Below are 20,876 nucleotides of genomic sequence, written 5' to 3' on the forward strand. Positions count from 1 at the left end.
TTTTGAAGTTATTTTAGTTTGCAGCAGTGACCTGAAAGAAGATATTTGTTCCCTCTCCTTGAGCCCTACTTTGGAATTCAGTAGATGATAAGTTTATTTCTTTCAAGTAATTATTGTGTGTGTGTGTGTGTGTGTTGGAACCAAAGGTAAAGATAATTGTTAAAGTACTGTTTTGCTCTTTGATTGTGGTAATGCTTCACACATTTCAGCTATCTGGCTACTCCATACTAAATGTTTATTTAAAAACTGTCTTTGAAGATGTTAAAAGCAGGTGCAATTAAGTACTAGACCCTATTAGGAATTTTCTCCACACCAGTAAAGACAGTTCTTTCACTCCCTCCTTATCTGTAACATAAACAGTGAAGCTAGCTGCTTCAATCCCTGTATCCCTTTCTCAGTCTCTCCTTTGTTTGGTAGGCAACACTGGAAATGAACCAGCAATGCTTGAGTCCTGAAGCCTTTCCTGTAAATGATTGGGTCGATGATGCCATTTAATGCCAGCACAGCTCCAGTATATTTTTGCTTGGAGCATTAGGCTAGGAGTTTTTTTTAGGGCTCTTTTGGTTCAGTGAGAGTGGCCGTATCTCTGAGCCAGGGGGTCTGGTTTCATGTCCTACCTGCCCCAGAGGTGTGTCATAACATCAGGTGGAATGGGAAAATATCTTAGGTTTGGGATTGACATTCCCATATGTACTGAGGAACCTGTTTAATAAGACTCATGGCAATTGTTATTCCATTAAGTTAGTTAGATGCTTTTAAAAAAAAATAGAAAGGTTTTGGCACTCAAGGAGGCCACTTGCCCATTGTGTTCATGCAGCAGGGCAGCTCTTGGTCCTAGCTAACACCTCACAGTACTGCAAACTTTGTGTAAACTGGCAAAAATTATGCACCTGAAAACACCAGGTGTCTAATGTATTGTCGTGTTATCCTGAGTGGAGAATGTGAGTAAAAAGGATCTCTGCCAGTAAGTTTCATTTAAGTTATTATTTAAGTGATTCACGCTATAAATAAAATATAACTGTAATGTGTACATCCCTTGTGTTGTGTTTCTATTGCTTAGTGAGTGTTTTAACATTGCTTATATGGACATCTTGATTAACTGAATATTTGATCACCCTTGGTCCCATAGGTGCTGGTTAATAAAAAGTTTGCTGTACATAGCCAAGTGCTTTTTAAATGTGATGAAGGTTTCCGCTATTACTGTCCTTGCAGACCCCTCAACTCAGGCTTGGAGGGCCGAAGGGCCTGTTCCTGGGCTGCAAATTTTCTTTGTTTTAACTCTCTGGGTGGAAAACAACTTACTCTCCAATCTTGCTACAATTAACTAAATCTATGTCACTGGTTATTGTACCCTCTGCTAATGGGAATATCTTTCTTATTCATGATTTTACACCTGATTTTGCCAACTTTGGTGTGGATTGTTCACCACTTGAGATTTATTTCTTTTACCTCCCATGTATATTGTTTTATAAAATTTTCCTCTAAGAGACAAAGATTCACTGGAATGTTATAGCATAGAACAAGGCCATTCTGCCTGCCATGACTGTTCTGACTATCTGCAGGAACTTCTCAGCTAGTGCCACCCCCTGCCTTTTCCTGTCACCCTGGAAATCTTGCCTTGTGACAGATGAGCACAGGTGTTTCTCAGCATTATGCGTCTTTCCTTTCATTTGCGTTCAGTTGTGTGACCTGTTGTGTTCTTCCCAAGGTTGAGCGGACGCGCCATCTCCTGCTGCTGCGTGAGAAACTGGGCGAGACGACTTCTAAGTCTCTCTGCGATTCCATCTCGCCGAGTATGAGTAGTGGTACGCTCAGCACCTCCACCAGCATTTCCTCACAGATATCGACCACCACATTTGAGAGCGCTGTCACGCCCAGCGAGAGCAGTGGGTACGACTCTGCTGACATCCAGAGCCTTGTCGATCGAGAGAAGGAGCTGGCAACCAAGGTATTGCAGAGCTGACAGGAGTCACTCATTGTGTGATCTACGTGTGGTGGTTAAAGAATGAGTGTTCGTTGTGCAAAGTCAAAAAAGATTGATGCTTTGGTTTACAACTTCGGTATAAGTCTGGGTACTTGATCTAGAGAACAAACTTGGAACTAGTGAATTTTGAGAAGATTTGTAGTTCAGGTTGAGGTTCTAGATATCGGTTTGCTCGCTGAGCTGGAAGGTTCATTTTCAGATGTTTCGTTACCTTACTAGGTAACATCTTCAGTGGGTTTCTGGATGAAGCCAGAGGCTCACTGATGTTACCTAGTATGGTGACCAAACGTCAGAAAACTAACCTTCCTGCTCAGCGAGCAAACCTACATCCAGAACTTGGAACTTTATTTTAGTGGAAGTTACCTTTAGAAGAAATCTTGTTTGTCTGCTTCTCTTCAAGAGAGTTTTATTCAATTGAAATTGAATGGCCTCTGCATTTATTTCGACTGCAGTGACCATTTCTTTCTGCTCAGAAGTGATCGATTGTGAATTAAATGCCAGCATTTTATTGATTCCCTTAGCCCTCTCCCAAAATATTCCGAATTTTTTTTTGTGTAGATTCACAGTCATGGATCTCCACACAGCATGTTCTTAAGTTTGCCTTACTATTTGTAGGGAAGCAGAGGACAGTGGGCAAACACATCCTCATTGACCCAGGAAGCTAAAAAGACAATCAGTCTGGTTATTCTGGTACATCCTGCTGTGCCTAGTTACAGTGACTCTTGGTGCAATCCTGAGAGCGAGTGATGTTTTTGTTTTTGCTATATATGATAACAATAAAACACTTTTTTGTTGTTTTAAATGAAACGTTCAAACTTGGTTTATTGCAAAAAAAAAGTGCAAAATGGAGCAATTAGCAAGATCTTTATACTTAAGAGAGTTTGTGAATTTCTTTTGGATTTATGGTCCAAATAAAGAGGTGATGAAACATCAAGTAGAGCACTACCTGCCCTCCTCCATTACAATGTTTTTCTGTCAATCGTTGAATCGAACATGAGGGGACCATTTGGCCCATAATGCCAGTGCCTTTGAAAGAAAAGTTGTCCCATTAGTTCAACCATTTCATTTCTAGTGGCCCGACAAAAGCTTCCTTTTCAAAATCTGTGCCCAGTTCCTTTTTTTTTGGAAGGTATTATTGGTTCTGCTTATGTAGCTGCTTTTCTCAGGCTCTTTGTGCAGGTAGGGGAGGCTTTCACATCAGAATGTTCTTACCATTTCCTCTTGAGCTTGTCTGCCAATTCTCCCAGTTTCTCTTTCTAGGAACACACATTGTGGATCTATTCAACCTAGCTGGTCTTGGGGATAATGTTTTTCGGAAAGTGAATCCCATTGCAACTGAAAGAATCTGCGTAGCTACTGCTTTATCCCTAATGCAAATTTGCAGAAGCTAAATTAGTAATCCAAAGCAAATATATCTCGTACTTCAGCACTTTTGTCTAACATGCTTCCCAATATTGACCTCCCGTGCTGGCAAATGGGACTAGACTAATTTATGAAATCTGGTCGGCACGGATGAGTTGGACTGAAGGATCTGTTTCTGTGCTGTACAGCTCTGACTCTATGATCTAATTCCTGCCTGGTTGTAATGACCTTAATGTGCAATAATCTTTTTTGTTTCAGTGCTTGCGACTTCTAATGCATACCTTTAATAAAGAATTCAATCAAGTCTGCAGCAGCATCAGTGACAGCAAGGTAAATACAAGCATACCTAACTATGACTGACATCCTGAAAATGCTACAGAACAGTTTATGTTGATCTTTGATAGACCACAAGTTATTTACATTCGATATGGAGCAGCCTCACCGTGGCTCAGTGGTTAGCGTTGCTGCTGCTGCTGCCTCAGCGCCAGAGATCCAGGTTCAATTCCGCTCTCTGGTGACTGTGCAAACTCTGCACAGACATTCTCTGTATCTGCATGGATTTCCTCTGGGTGCTTCAGTTTCCCCTCTCAGTCCAAAGATGTGCAAATCAAATTGCTCAGTGTCTCGGGATTTGCAGGCTTAAATGGGTTAGTCATGGGAAATGCAGGATTACAGGGATAGGGTAGGCAGGGATGGGTCTAGGTGGGATGCTCTTTGGAAAGTTGGTGTGGACTCGATGGGTTGAATGGCCTGCTCCCAAACTGTAGGGATTGTCCAGTGTTGTGTCATTGAGATAAGTACTAAGTGAAGACCTGGAAATGCTATTTCCCTGCTTCTACATTTCCCTGACACCACCTGATGTAGGAGCAGCACTGTGAAAGCTTGTGATTTCAACTAAACCTGTTGGACTATAACCTGATGTCATGTGACTTCTGCCTTTTTACAGGTGCATTAGGTGTCAGGTTTCTTGATGCATCTGTAGTTAGGAATATTGGTTTGCCAATATATTATTTTCCAAGAATATTCTTTGGTCACTGAGGAGAAAGCAAATGTAATTTTGAGGATTGTAAATTCTTGTCATTCTGCAAACCAATCCTCGTACTTTGCGATCATTTAAAAAACCCATCAATTCTTGAAGTTTTAATTTCTCTGAAATAGTTTTGTATTGTGATATACCACACGTAATATTACTTTGAGATCTTAAATTGTTTCAAGGCAAGTTAAGCTGAGTTTGTTCTTGTATTGGTGTAGTCAGACAGGGATTTCTAAATGCTGCTTGTTTCAGCTTTCAGATGTAAACTCTCCGATTGGCCGCGATGCTTCTGTATCCAGTTTCAGCAGCACCACGCTCACTCCTTCCTCCACCTGTCCATCGCTCGCAGACTCCCGGTGTAACTCCGTTGATCAGAAGTAAGTCTACAAAAAAAATTGATATTTTTAGTGCTAATCAACTTTGAAGGTAACCCACAGTGAAAAATGGACTAGTTTCACCCTTGTTGAATGGTATGACTGATACTGACAAAGAGAAGGAAAACAAAAAGCATGGAAGAGAAAACCCTGCAACAATGTGCATTAATCTCAAACTCAAATATCCCCCCCTGCACCGACGTGCATCTTCCCACTGTATGGCTGTAAGCAATTTTGTACTGTGTCTCCTGCACCATACAGAGTTGGGTTGAAATTAATGAAGTTAATTTCAGAACCATTGGTGGAAGAACTGAAATCTGACTTTCCAAGTTCCTAGTGGGTTTTCTTTTCTCCTCTTTCCCTGTAAACAGCTCCCTGTGTCACTGTAAATTCAGTTTGCTACTTTGGTGGTTTGGCTTACATTCAAAGAAAAGAATACCTTGGTCACATGACAGTTCAAAAGCTCAGCCTATTTGTTATATCCTGTTGTTTCTAATGAGCAGCAGAATCCAGTTTTCTATCCTCAGTGCCTGAACCTCTCTTTGACTCATTTCTGTCTGGATACATAGCTTGTCAAATCATGGGCTATCAGCCATTCCAAATCATCTTGAAAGTTGATGAATTAAGCCTCATTGTGTTGCTGGAGATATCAACATTCCAGGGCCACCTAACACACAGATGTAAAACCTAATTGGACCACTTGTCTTCATCTCAACTTAGATCCCTACATTGTTTTTGTCATCTATTCTGACTTATTTGTAACAAAATCTTCAGTAGTGAAGACTTGAGAGATAACTAAGTCCTGATGAAGGATCGTGCCCAAAGCTTCAACTTTCTTGCTCCTCAGATGCTGCCTGACCTGCTGTACCTTTTCCCAGCAACACACTTTATCGACTCTGACTCTCCAGCATCTGCAGTCCTCACTATCTCCTCGATAATAAAGTGCCAATGATTCTGATCCTGTTCAGTGCCGTTTTTGTTGATTCACCACCTTGTGAAGAACTTGCATTCTTGCATGGCTATCCCAGACTCTGTTTCCCACAATATGTAACAGTCAAGCTCCACAATACCACGGGGACTTGTTTAGTTGAGCATTTCAGGCCTTGCTTCCATGGAGTTCCTACCGGACATGTTTCTCTCTCCACATGTGCTGAGTGATCTGCTGAGTTCCTCCAGCACTTCCTAGTTGTATTTCTTGCTCCTATGTAACCTGAGACTATGTTTGTATTTCAGGACTCCAGAGGCCAACTCGAGATCTTCTAGTCCGTGTGTGGAATTTGACGGCTTCTCCATGGTTTCTCGAGTCGAAACGTCATACCTTGCCAGAGCGGGGAAGAATGAATTTCTGAACCTGCTTCCTGACATTGAGGAGATCAGGACTGGGTAAGAGCGTCTGGTGAGATTCTCCAGTTTATTTACTCCAACCTATTCCAAGTTACAAGCACTTTGTAAATGTGTCTGTGATTCTTCTGATATGCTGTAGTCCCGTGGTGTCGAAGAAAGGATATCTGCATTTCATGGAACCACAGTCTAATTCTTGGGTGAAGCATTACGTTGCTATCCGTCGTCCATATGTGTTTATCTACAATAGTGATAAGGACCCTGTGGAAAGAGGCATTCTTAATTTGTCTACAGCGCAGGTGGAGTACAGTGAGGATCAACAGGCTATGTTAAAGGTCAGTAAATTGTTATATTGCTTATGTACATTTTCACCAGCAAAGAACAAGGCATTTGTTATGACGTAATGTTTCCAATCAATTATTGGGAAGCTCACATCGTTAAGATCCACAAGCCACACCGAGGATTGAATATCAAAACCTAGGAGCAGGAGTAGGCGATTCAGCCCTTCGAACCTGCTCTGCCATTCAATACAATCATGGCCAATCATCCAACTCAGTCCCAGTTTCCCTGTCTCCCCATGCCCTTCGATCCCTTTATCCCTAAGGACTATATCTGTCTCTTCCTTAAGAAATTTCAATATTTTGGCCTGAATCACTTTCTGTGGCAGAAAATTCCACAGGCTGCCCACTCTTTGGGTGAAGATATTTCTCGTCATCTCAGTAATAAATGGCCTACCCCCTATCCTTCGACTGTGACCCCCCCACACCCCCAACACACACACACACACAGGAACATGCTCCCTGCTCGTCCTGTTAGAGTTTATAGGTTTCTTTGAGGTCGGCCTTCATTCTTCTTAACATCAGTGAATGTAGTCCCAACCAATCCAGTCTGTCTCCAGACATCAGTCTTACTCAACACACACACACACACACACACACACACACACACACAGGAACATGCTTCCTGCTCGTCCTGTTAGAGTTTTATAGGTTTCTTTGATGTCGGCCTTCATTCTTCTTAACACCAGTGAATGTAGTCCCAACCAATCCAGTCTGTCTCCAGACATCAGTCTTACTATCCCAGGACTCAGTCTGGTAAACCTTCACCAGGAGTTCAGAATTAATTCTGAGAGAATACTGGCTGCTAGATTTCTGAGAGACCCTACTCACGAACTCTGGTAATCCAGTGATCCTCATGTTCCATTTCTTCTTCCTTAATCTCACTTTACAACCATAAAGTGTTTAGATTCTACAGCTATGCAAGACATTTCAAGTAAAACTACTTGAATACTTCCTCCAAGCCTCTGTTTGTAAAGACACGTAAAAATGTAACGAGCATACAGATAGGGAGTCTTTGGATTGACCCTTTCTCAGGTCTGATTTAGTTGATCTTGGCTATGGTGCCAACAGTCTGTGGTGTGGGGGGGCCAAATTTAGATTGCTACCCTGTAACACATGCTGGGAAGAGCATTTGCATCGATGTCAGATGAGAACAGGGCCAGCTTCTTATACTTCCAGAATCAAATCATCCAGACCCATAAAGATTAGCCACTTGGTTGAGGGGACTCTTGCCTGTGGGACTACACCTTGCTAAAAATGCAGCACGTTCTGCAGAGAAATCAAAACAGTCAGAATTAACAGTGAAAATACACTATTAGTTATTATGGGGGAGGGTCACGTTGTAACAATCTTCTGAAATCGTTAAAAGTGAAAGAAGCTACAAACTTTGGCTTCAAGAGCCCCAGTAAATAATTTTTTTGTTTGTTTGTGCTGTGCAGACATCGAACACGTTTGCAGTGTGCACAAAACATCGCGGAATACTTCTGCAAGCAAGCAACGACAAAGATATGTACGACTGGTTGTATGCTTTCAATCCACTGTTAGCTGGTTCAATCAGGTAAACTATTCACTTACTTTTCAGTAGAAATTACCCTCATTCTCATGCTTAGATAAAATAGGATATTTAGACTATCTCGTCATTAGAAGCAAATCAAGTGAATACATTTTCAATTTAATTGGGAAACAATACTTTGGGAGGCAGTTTAATCAAGTCAAATTAATAACCAGCTGTTCTGTATTGGTAATCTTGATATATGAGGGTGGTGTTATAGTGGTCATGTTACTGGACTGGTAATGCAGAAACCCAGACAACTGGGGACCCAGGTTCAAACCCACCACAGTAGCTGATGGGATTACAATTCTGATACTAATTCTGGGATTGAATGCTTGTCTCAGTGATGGCCCTGAAGCAATCATTATTGTAAGATCATAACTGGATCACGAATTTCCTTTTGGAAAGGAAACCTATCGTCCTTACCTGGTCAGGCCTCCAGACCCACAGCAAAGCAGTTATCTCTTAACAGCCCTCTGAAATGGTCTAGTAAGCTGTTTAGTTCAAGGCCAATTATAAATGACAACAAAGCTATTTGTATGGCCTACATTCCACGAAAGAGAATAAATTGCAGCAGTGACTGGGTCTGTGATGAGAGAGAATGCATTGTCATGAGGTATGGGTGCCATTTATTGCCCTTGAGAGATAAGGGAAAGCCATCTTTCTGAGCTGATCCAGGACTGTTAGGAGGGAGGGAGGGAGGGAGTTCCACGATTTTGATGCATTAGTCATGAAGTATGATGGAGTGAGTGGTTTTAATTTGTTGTAGTGACAATTCCTGTTTTAATTGATTCACAACTGATGTTTGATCAGCTATCTCATGCTGTAGTCTCTATTTTTCTTTGACAATGCAATGAAAAGATATTGAAGGATATTTTAAAGGTCATGGTTTGTTCAATTTCAAAATAAAAGCCCTCTTTACATTTCAGTATCTTTCTATATTTAGATCTATTTATAACCATACTCAGGAGTTCATTTTAAAATATACAGTGGGCAATCAATTTGTTTTTCCCTTCACATTCATAACCCTCCATTGTATACATGCTACTTCTATACTTTACGAGGCTTTTAAAAAATTAATTATAAAATGGCAGTTTGTAAGTAAATGCTTATCTCTAACTATACTGCATTATTTCCCCTAATGTCCACTATTCATTTCCAAAATGTAATTTCTGAAATAGCACTGATACTGCCCTGGGAGAGAGACTGCACAGATGAAACCAAAATGTCCAATGTTCCGGTCACTGGTGTCCAAGGTTTATGACTGCCTGTCTCCTACAAGGGGGCAATAAAACGATATAAAGACAGGCGCTATCTATTTTGCCTGTATTCATTATAATATTCCACTAAGGTCATTCACTTTTATGCCCAACTCTTGAATTTTCAGGCATCAAGTCAAAGTGGGACTCCATTGAGTCAGCAAGTTTTCCTTTTGCATCAGACATGGATGACAATACTGAGATATTTAGCTCTGAACGGTCAAATTGAAATAGTCTTGAACTCAGGTTCTAGTGGGCACGGTTGAACTCTGCAATTTGCCACAAATTGATATTAAATTGATATTAAATTGATAGTTACATGAGAAGCCATATGAAAGATGATGGGCGATTAATGACTTAGTGCAGTCATAGGTGCCCTGTCCAAAGTGAGAAAATTAGTGGGGGGGATTGCAGTGGTAGTGCCCCTACCTGTGGACTGGGAGGCCTGGGTTCAAGTCCCACCTACGGCAGAGGTGTGGAGCAACATCCCTGAACAAGTTGATTAGAAAAATATGTTTTTAAATTAAACAAAATATTATAACATTAGGGAAAGTTGAATTCTCTCTCTATTCTACACTGTGTGACATGACAGCCATTGATCCTGATGCTGACGTTGACAGGGCTGCAGGAAAAACATTCGAGTTAATGTCACCAAATATACAAATATGATTTTGTGATTAAAGGGAGATTAAAGTCCCATTGCAGTACTTTTCAGTCATTTCTTTCAGCCATGTCATTTACCCTTTTTTTTGTGTGATCACTTGCTTTCAGATTTCCAGGCACTGCTTTGGAACTCTCTCCCTAAATCTCTCCAAATCTCTTCCTTTCTTTCCTCCCTTAAAACCAACTGTTTGATCAAGAAATGTATTTGTTCATGAGCAGGGACCTGTTCTCTGCAGAATCAAGAATATTGCAGGTCTTTGGCGTTTTTTGAATTAAACAAAAACCTAAGGTTAGTAGATTCCTGGTGCATTTGCCATGGTGACATTTTGACCGATCAGAGTTGACTTGCCAACCAACCAGCACCCTGCCCTTCTATGGTATGAACTGTTGCTTCCTTTAAAATTTGACTTTCTTGTCACTTGACTTGAAGAGTGCAAAATGAAAGCCTTTTCTTTCAGCAATGCTGAATTTTGAACCTCCTTATTGATGAATCTTTATTTATTTAGGAGGACAGTGGCAATTGTTGCTAAGCTCAGCATCCAGAGACCCAAGCTAATTCTGGTGGAATTTAAATTCAATGAATAAATCAGGAATTATAAAGTTGATCTCTGTCATGCTATTGTGAAGTTATCACTGATTTGTTGTAAACCCCCATCTGGTTCACTAATGTCTTTTCTCGGCAAAGAAATCTGATGTCCTTTCCCTGTCTGGCCTCTGTGTGACTGCAGACCACAGCAAGATGGTTGACTCTAGCTGAGTGAGCCATTAAGTTCAAGAGTACCTAGGGATGGGAAACAAATGCTGGACTTGTCAGTATCTCTCTTATTCCATGAAAGAATAAAATAAACAAAACTATCCTTAATTATATCATGCTTAATTTTTCATGTGCAGTTCATTGTATAAAACATATTTGGCTTATTACCGTATTTGTTTACTAATGCTATCTTGATGCACGGTGGGTGGTTTATTACTGCATATAATTTTTATAATGATACGAATTGATGCTATCACAAGCCTCTTGCAATAAATTTTATTTTTGCTTTCTTTAGGTCAAAACTCGCTAGGAGACGTTCAGGGCAACAAATGATGTAAAAGAAAAATCCTTTCTCCAAAGGCAAGAAATGAAGTAACAATTCTGACTTGCCTTTCAAACGTAGAAGAATTGTTCTTAACCTTTTGTGATTCTTGACGGTTTCTCATGTACACGTGGCTTAACACTCTATCTAAGCACCTTTTTTTTTCTAGTTAACAAAATATCGCTTTTTCTTTACATCCATTCCAAATCTCGTAGTAGCATGTTGTAAAATAGTTGAGTGTGTGCATGATTCTCAACACGTTCCATTTCTGCTTTCTTCTTGTGTCTGTAGGATGTCCTTGTCTGTGTTTCCTGTCAAACTGTAGCCTTTAATTTGCAAACCATGGGGTAATTGCAACTGGCCCTTGGCGTATGTAGCTGTAAGATAAAGTGGAAAATAGCAGTTTTGGCTCTTCCTCTGATAGGCAGTAGCCTAAATACCTTCAGGAATACGGTGTTCTGGAATATTACGTGTGGTGATCTCCAGCATTCTAGAACATCACAGCTGCCAGGTCGTTTTAGATGGGACGTTTTTGATGATTGCATCAGTTGCGAAATTTCCTGGATTGTTAACTGTGGATTGGTGACACTAGGGTGAAGCCCACTCTGAGGAAGTGCAGTCCTACTACTTAGTAGGAAAACTAGCCAATCTTGAAAGCTAGCCCGCTCAGTTTGGTGAAGTAATGAGTAGCAGGAAGACCACAGTCTGGCTTTGCTGCTGCTGTAAGCACACACTGCAATGGTTGGCCTGTCTCCTTTCCTATCTATCTATTTTCTGCATGCATGCGTATCCAGGGGGGTACATTTGCCCGAGGTTGCTCCTCCTTACCTTGGTGCAAAGCAGATAACAGCAGACTTTCGCAAATTGCTTTCTGGACTTCCAACAATGCACATGTTCCTCACTTCCAAGTGATAGAACGAGATGCCTAAATAGTTCCTTACAGTATAATCATCATTAATCAGCAGCAGTATCCCAGAATAACTGACCCAAGGTCAAGTAATTCCACATCACTGCTGTGCCAGATGGAGAGTTGAAAGTACTCTACAAATCCTGCGCCATGCTGTATTCTTGCATATGACCACTTGCATTACAAATAAATTTGCAGACTTATCCTTAAAGTCACAATCAGGCACTTGCTGACCCTTTTAATTGCTGGCCTCTAACCACCAGATACTCTGCAGCTAAAGTTGCTATTTCAAAACAAGGTGCATTTTAGAAAGTAGCAAATGATAAATAGGACTCTGTTAAAGTTGTGGACCAGTATTCACACCTGTCTGTACCAGTGAACTAAATGCAGCATTTAAGGTACAGATGTTGAGGCAGTCCTCTCAACGTCTCATCACGAGATCATCTCTAATGTATTTCAGTCTCTACGATTAACCAAGAATAAATTTGGTCGAAGGGACTAGGATTTCATTCCTCATTATTCCTCTGAAGTTGTACATTTTTAGAATGATTTTCAGTTTTTGCAAACCATTTTGTATCTTGACTGTCACCGATGCATCCCTAAGAGGTGTCTGCTAAAACATCCTTTGCCAAATGCATTATCCTTTCCACCAAACAAGGTATATAATACACAAGTTGAGCGCAACCACGTTTACAGACAATTGCATGTCAGTATTTCTCATTAATTTTGAGTTAAAGATGTCAACCGATAGCCAAAATAAATTGCACAAATTTGTATAACTGTAGGTTGATTAGATTCTGTGGAGGGAAAACACAATGGAATGTGATGACATGCAAACTATTTATTAGAAAAAGTTGAAAGCATTTAGGATATGATTGGCAATCATTTGGCATTTTGCCAGGCTTGGTTAATAGGAAAAACAGTCAATAGTCTTATCCTTCATCTGTTCTATCTGGCCCAACAGGATAATATAGGCTTCCCTGGGCATCTCCAAAGAGCTTTGTTTGTCGTAGGGTTTTTCCCTCTAGCTATTTTCATGTTGCTGCACAGGAAACGTGTACTTTGAATGTATTGTAGCTGCATTCTAATGTGTGTCATGAAAACACTCTCCAATAATTCTAAACAAAAATGAAGTGTAATTGTACAATGCACACAGACCTTACGTGGTCGCATGCAGTAGTAATTATATCACATTTAGCAAACCAGCACAGGCAAATTAGCATTGCTGCAGATTTATTTTTACAGTATATATGCACTTTTTCTTATCAATAACTGTTGACCATGAGCTGCAGAAGTAGAGCTTGATCAAAAGGGATCCTAATGGGGGTTATCTACTGGATATTCTTGCAGTTTGCCCACTGATGGTTACCAGGAAACTTTAAGCTAGTTTATGTGCTAATGTCAAGTGAAGAAACATGGGACATTAATAATCTAATGGTATACAGAAACATATTGATGCTTGAATTGTTTACAACAGGAGTTACCAGAATGTAAGCTGCCTTGGCACATCAAAAGTGAGAATTTCTCTGGTAATAATTGATTAGTGTACTGTTTACAATTTTGTTTTATTGCCGAAGGAACTGTGCTATGAAATGAGAAGGGGAAATATCGAATCTTTGCTTTGAACAACTGAAATCAGACAAACGAAAGCTACAGCACCTAGAGTTTCTATCATTTGTGAACATCCTATCTCCAAAATTCACAACTTCACTTGCTCTGTCTTCACCAGAGTTTTAAAATTGAATTTGTATAAAAGGATTGAAGCGCTTTTGAAAGGAATATGGAAACATGCTGCAGATTTTAAAGTAAATGCATACCATTTGTATGTGAGGTTTTTCTAATTTGAGTATATAAACTTGTATTTCATCGCATGCTTTTGCAATATGGATTGAGTGGAATTAGATACATCCACAAACCTGGGAAATCAAATAACAAGCCACACTTATCAAATAGATTCTTCTATTGATGATTAATATGTTTGTATTTTTCTGTGCATTTTAAAAGTGTTAGCTTAATTAAAAAAAATTAAAGAATGGAGGCAAAAGAATGGAGACATGTCTGAGGCTTGCGAACCTCCAGGTCATGGCCTTCACTGACATGACAGTGGAGGTATCTAAGACTGACTAAATTTTTAGTTTGTAGTGTTAGTGGTCCAACATTTTTGGCTATAGGGTTATGGTATGCATAACGTAGGCAATTGCATTACAGCAGATTATTTAACTATTTCAGCTGCGTGGCTTTTATTGTTAATGGACTATACAGTGTAATATTTTTGCTAAAACCTAATCAGCTATATCTTGTGCTGTGAATGGAGTTAAACATTACTAAAAAAAACTTTGGATCAGTTTTGTACTTAAATTTCTGAACTATGAAAGCTGAAGCTAAATTAAAAGTTGGTGGTTTTCCATGAGTCACAACGTGACTTCCAATATCGGAAGAACCCATTATTTATTATCGGCAATTGTAATGAAGTTTGAAGATGCGGTCTTTAGCTCTAAATGTGAATGTATATTGTATTGCAGTAAGGGAGGTTTAAAATGTAGAACCACCGTGTATGTGCCTGAAGTCAGCCAACTTGAGAGCACGTGGTGAGGTGCATCATGGTGAGAGCACATGGTGAGGTGCATCATGGTGAGAGCACATGGTGAGGTGCATCATGCCAGAGGCCAGACAACCTCTAAAGCATGGACAGTATGAAAAGTATTTATTTGATTGGAGTGAATGCACTATACATTTAGCCAGCTAATGCTTCAGTGTCCGAAAAATAAGACTAGTCATTTAATCCACTAATTTCAAGATATTTGAAATTAATACTGTGTGAGCTGGCTATTGGGTAGTTAAGATAGTCACATTCTTGGATGAAGTTGATAGATAAACTTATGAATGAAGGATACTGTGGAAAATAAGCTCGATGTCTTTACTTTCCACACTGGATACCAAATTTGCACATCTTGCACTTTTAACATAATGTTTCCAGCTACTTCTAAATGTAAGCAGCACTGTATACCTTTTAATACCAAACCAAAATTAGACAAAATTCCCATAGGATATTATGTACAATTTAGTATAAGCTTGTAATTGTTTCATTTAAAATATAAATTGTAATCCAATGACTGAATTAATTCACTTTTTTAATGAAAATATTTAAGACTAAAAATACAGGAGCAGTAAAGTCTACAATTTTCTTAAATCTCAAAGCCTTTTCAGGAGGCTGAGCAGTTCTTAATGTATGAAATCACATGAAACGTAAGGTTGATTCTGCCTGGTGAGTTGGCCATCTGTATAATTAAAAGAAATTGTGTTCAGATTTTTATAAGCACATTTTTTTTTTTGCTGACTGACTTTCAAATACATTATTTGGGTAGCCAAATGTGTCAACCCATCAGTAAATCAGACTTGTCAAATAAAGGACACTTGTGACAGAGCATGTTTAACAAAAACACTTGGCCTTTCATTCGTGATAAGAAATCCAGGTGGATCTGCAAATACCTGTTCACCTGAATAATTCGAACCCACAGAACAGGCATAGCGGGCATTCTTTACTTTATTACTGATGTGTTTGAAATCTGGTAAATGCAAGCACACATGTTTTATTATTGCCATTCCTCTCCCAACTCTGACACAGTGAACCCAGTTTTCATCAAGGCCAGTAATCTGTTCACTTGTTCAACATACATCATCAAAGCAAAGATTCTCCCGACACTCCCCTCGCATTTCTAGCTTTTTAGCTGGTGCATGATGAATGCACTATTTATTTTGTATGAATTGTTTGCAGTAAGTTGCACACCGTTTAAGAAGTAATTGTTTAGGAAAAGAGTAAAAATTGCTGTGGGTCATTGTGTATTTTGTTTCTTAGCTTAAGAGCCCTTTCACCAATACTGCACATTGAGATATGAAACATAGAACCACTTTTATTTGAGAGAGACTGTATACCCTTTTAAGGAAGGTAGAAAGTTCAGAATAAAGTTGCAACATTTGAACAATTGGATTTGTTTTTCGAAACTACTGCAAATTAGTGTTATTTTTTAAAGAGCATTTTGCTTAATTTGAAAATGGTAAAACTAATTGTCAAATCTACACCAATATGTTGTTTTATGCTGGGATTGAATTATTTTGTAAGTTTGATTATGTGAAGAACTTGTACATCAATTGATGTGTTATACAGTCTCCCTCAAACAATGAGTGCAATTAAAGGGAAAGCTACCGTAGCTGCTGTTTGTAGGTTTACTGAATGTGCTGGTAATCGGGAGTTTACCTGTGTTTTTCTAATTTTAATATTGTCTGTTGTGGCTGGTTAACCACAATCCATTGTAGTTTAAAGATCATTTTAGTTGGGAATCATTTATAGTGCTTCCTGTCAACGCCAGACCCTTCTGAGGAGTGCATCAACACTGTACATTATTTATTATATTTTGTTAGGGTGGCTACACGTTCATAATTTTTATTTTGTAAATATGTGTTGAACCAAGCTTAAGGTATAAAGACTTAAAAATGTAAATATTTCGTTTATTTGTACTAATTATAATCCATTCGCTGTATAGCATAGACGTGTAATGCAGATAACTAACTGTGTAACTGCACTACTGAACTGTTTAGTGAATGAGGTAACAATAAAGGTACAACCAGAGCATAAGCAAAAGAAACGTGTCCTTTTTTTTTATTGCTACTTCCTGTAAAACTTATTGTTTTTACTCCTTCATGGGATATGGGTATCACTGGCTGGGCCAGCACTTACTGCCTCTCCCTGGTTGTCCTTGAGAAGGTGGTGGTGAGCTGCTTTCTTAAACCACTGCAGTCCACCTGCTGTGGGTTGACCACAATGCTTTTAGGGAGGGAATTCCAGGATTTAGACCCAGCGATAGTGAAGGAACGGTGATATATTTCCAAGTTCTGTAAAAGAAAATAGCACAGTAAATATTTTCAAGTAATATTCAGTTCAGCTGGTAAAATAAATTCATTTATATTATGTCTGTATGACCCTTAAATGCTACAATATGGTTCAAAACCAGCAGGTTACTTGTGAAGCGTAGACACTGTTCGTCAGTATGGGAAAGCATGGGACTGAAAAAGTGCACAGCAAATCCCACAAACAGCAAAATAACTTAATAACCTGTTCTAGAGCTTTTAACTGTTGATTGAAGAGTCACTGGGTGAAAACCTGAAATTCCCCCTCTGATGGCATTGTGGGTGTATAAATAGCAAATGGACTGCTGTGGTTCAAGAAAGTAGCTCACTATCTTCTCAACAATGGATAGGCAATAAATACTGGTTCCACCAGCAATCTCCTAATCCCGAGAATGAACTTTTATGATCTTTTCCAGGATACTTTGAGAACTGCTGCTTTTCAAAAAAGGTTGAGAGATTTTCTATCTTAAGTGTGGTGCTGGAAAAGCACAGCAGGTCATGCAGCATCCGAAGAGCAGGAGAATCAATATTTCAGGCAAAAGCCCTTCATCGGGCTTTTGCCTTATGTGATACATTCTCATAGTGCACATTTGAATGGTTACACTGGAATGAAAGTATTTGTATGAATGTAAGTTAGTATGTGTGATGAATGGCAGTCTGTGAGGGAGTTGGATGTGAGAGAAACTCAGCTGATAAAGGGAAGTAGAAAATTAATAGAAGATGAAGGCAGCACAATGAAATGTCACCAACAAATAGTCAAAATATGGAATAATGTTAAAAGGCACAAAAATATCACTGTTTGTAATAAGGTACATGAATTAATGGCACAGATTGAAGCAAATGGGTACGATATAAATTATCATAACAAATGTGACTGCGCGGTGACCAAGGATTGGAAATTAATACTAATCATTAAGGATGGTAAGGAAAAAAGAAGGGAGCAGTGTTGATGATAAAGGTTGGGTTTGGTACATTAGTGAGAGAATCAATGATCAGAAGAACAAGTTGTAGAATCCATTCAGGTGGAGCTCAGCAATGGTAGCAAATATTGGTAGGATTTGTCTATAGGTAATTAAACAGTAATGATAATGTGGAATCTGGTATAAATCAAATGGAGCTACAGGTAACAAGGGCAACCTATCAATTCTTCATTGTGCCTTCATTGTGCTTAAAGTCTGGGTAAATCCAATAAACACCAAGACCGTGAAAAATAAATTCCCGAAATGAACAGGATGGTTATCTGGATCAGTGTGTTGAGGAACTAACTTGGGAGTAGGCTACTTCAGATCTAGTATTATGCAAAGAGAAATGGCTAAGTAAACCCTTGGCAAAATTCCTTGAGGAAAGAGTGACCACAATGTGATAGTTTCAAATTTGATGAAAAATTCAATGTAGTTTAGTCTGAGATTAGGGTCTTAAATCTAAATGAAGAAAACTATGATGGCATGGGGGCAAGCTGACTGTGGTGGATGTGAAACTACATTAAAAGTATGACACAGGCAGTTTCTAATATTTAAGTAATATGGGATTTGCAATAAATGTCTACAATTCTTTTAAGACACAAAAACTGAACAGAAAAAGTGAACCAACCCTGATTAACAGATTAACAGTGAGTTAACAGTACAGTCACAATGAACAATAGGTCTTAGTTTGTGAAATTTGCCCAAACCTACGACCAAAAAAACCAATTAAGAAAATGAAATTGGAATATGAATATAAACTAACAAGAAAATTGAAAATAGACTGACTATATTATGTGACTATATTATGTAAAAAGGAAACAATTAGCAAAGAGCAATGTTGGAGTAGCGCTGGCAAAGACAGCAATTTATCTCATTATGACAATTCAGGAAATCACAGAGAATCTAAATAATTACTTTGTGTCTATCTTTAGGGAGGAAGATGCAAGAAATTTGACAAACCTCTGGTAAGGTTTTTCAATGATGGCACTTGCAGAGCAGATAAGAGGAAACTAGCATATCTGAACTTTTGAAAGGTTTCTGCTCTGGTCTCAGGAGGTTAAAAAACAAAAGCACATGGAATTGGGGGTAATATGTAGACATGGATTAAGGATCAGTAAACAGAGGGAAAACCAAACTTGAATAATTAGGTCATTCAGGATATAATCAGTGCTTGGCTTCCGCTGTTAACAATCTGTATCAATGATTTGGATGTGGGAACCAAGTGTTCATATTTCCAAGTTTGTCATTGTCATAAAAATACTTGGGACTGTGTTGTAAGGATGTTGCAATGAAACTTCAAACCAATTTGGATAATGTGACTCAATGGGCATGAACAAGGCTAATGGAATACAGTGTGGATAAGTATGAAGTTATGCAAGTGCAGAGTTTTCCTTTAATGGTAAGGGATTGGGAAATATTGATAGTCACTGAAAACAAATATGTAGGTGTAGTAAGCACTTTGAAAGGTAAATGCCATATTGGCATTTATTACAAAAGAATTATTGGAGCTTTTTCATGAATTAGTGGATGTACTGTATATAAATTTGCAGAATGCATTTGAAATCGTTCTACATCCATGGTTATTACTGAAAATAAAAGCTGATTGGTGTATGGGTACATATTGGCATGAATAGAAGATTAGCTAGTTCACAGGAAATAAGAGGCATAAATGAGTCATTTTCTGATTGGCAAGATGTGCCACAGGGATTAGTACTGTGGACTCAATTTTTTACAATTTGTATAAATTACTTGAAGGGAACATGAGAACGGCTGCTAAGTTGGCCAATGTCACAAAGCTAGACAAGGAAGTAACTTGTGAAGATGACACTGAGGCTGCAAAGAGACATGGGTTAGGTGAATGGGCAAGGATCTCACAAATGGAATATAGTGTGGGAAAATGTAAAAATGTCAATTTGCCAAGAAGAATGATGGAGCTTATTATTTAAATTGTGAGATATTACAGAACTGTGTATTAATTACAAAAGGTACAGCAAGTGATTAGGAGAGCTAAAGATGCCATTATCACAAGGACAAAGGAGCATAAAGGTATGGAGATCGTGCAGAGCACTGGTGACACCACATCCGGAGTGCTGTACATTAGTCGCCATATTTAATGAAGGTTTTTGAATACATTGGGAGCAACTCAGAACATAGAACAGTACAGGCCCTTCGGCCCTCGATGTTGTGCAGGTCTTTTACCCTAGTCTAAGATCAGACTAACCTACATATCCTTTATTGTATTATCTTTCATGTGCTTATCCAAGAGTTGCTTAAATGTCCCTTATGTATTTGACTTTACTACCACCGCTGGCAGTGCATTCCATGCTCCCACCATTTTGTGTAAAGAACCTACCTCTGACATCTCCCTGAAACCTTCCAGGTTGGATATTCCTGCTTTGTTCATTTGTGGCATGTGGGTGTTGCTGACCAGTACTGCCCACCCCTAACTGAACCACCAAAATAAGAGAATTGTTCCCTATTTCCTGCTCACTGTGGGTAGGGAGATGGGAGGGATTGATGCTAAGCAGATTTCTAGCTGTGCCCCACCTCTCCCAAAAATGTGAGCAGGTCTGAGGACTGCACTGAACCTCAGAATTTAAGGCAAGTGATTTTCCTTCCTGTCTGAAGAAGGAGACTAAAAGTATTGTAATGATGTGGGATTTCCGTGGAGAAACTGCAGGATTGATTTTTCACAGTCATTTCCTCCTACCCACTCATAATCAATGGACAGGGCGGATCGTGGGGGAGTCTCCACTTGTGAGCTTAGGCTACACACACCTGCCAAAAACATTGTTGGACCAGTTCTGAAGAAAGGTCACTGGACTCAAAACATCAACTCTGTTTCTCTCTCTCCACAGATGCTGCCAGGCCTTGCTGATTTTCTCTGGCTATCTCTGTTTTTGCATCATTTCTAGCATCCACAGTTCTATTGTCTTATAGCACTGCGTTACAGCCTGACCTCCCCACCCACATGCCATTCACACACTCCCTCCCCGGTTGTGAGCTCTGCCCCTGCACAAAGTGTTAAGTCATGTTGACTTGCAAGAAAACTGATTCTGACCTGAGCCTAGGCTAATCATTCCAAAAGCAAGCGACTGAATGATGACAGACTGGCTCACC

The 20,876-nt window shown here is 39.3% G+C and overlaps 1 protein-coding gene across 21 annotated transcripts in view; it reads left to right on the top strand.

Annotated features, from left to right (window-relative positions):
- kif1b (kinesin family member 1B) overlaps positions 1–16,528 on the top strand; it is a 244,283-nt gene extending 227,755 nt beyond the window's left edge. For all 21 annotated transcript variants that reach the window (XM_043676209.1, XM_043676211.1, XM_043676217.1 and 18 more), the window contains 7 exons: positions 1,709–1,948; positions 3,605–3,676; positions 4,632–4,756; positions 5,987–6,136; positions 6,237–6,429; positions 7,872–7,990; positions 10,956–16,528. In XM_043676209.1, the coding sequence (XP_043532144.1) occupies positions 1,709–1,948; positions 3,605–3,676; positions 4,632–4,756; positions 5,987–6,136; positions 6,237–6,429; positions 7,872–7,990; positions 10,956–10,998 (942 nt within the window). In that variant the 3' untranslated portion in view covers positions 10,999–16,528. The remainder of the gene's footprint in view (positions 1–1,708; positions 1,949–3,604; positions 3,677–4,631; positions 4,757–5,986; positions 6,137–6,236; positions 6,430–7,871; positions 7,991–10,955) is intronic.
- Positions 16,529–20,876: the final 4,348 nt, after the last annotated feature.

Source organism: Chiloscyllium plagiosum, chromosome 34 (genome assembly GCF_004010195.1).
Source record: "Chiloscyllium plagiosum isolate BGI_BamShark_2017 chromosome 34, ASM401019v2, whole genome shotgun sequence".
NCBI lineage: Eukaryota > Metazoa > Chordata > Chondrichthyes > Orectolobiformes > Hemiscylliidae > Chiloscyllium > Chiloscyllium plagiosum.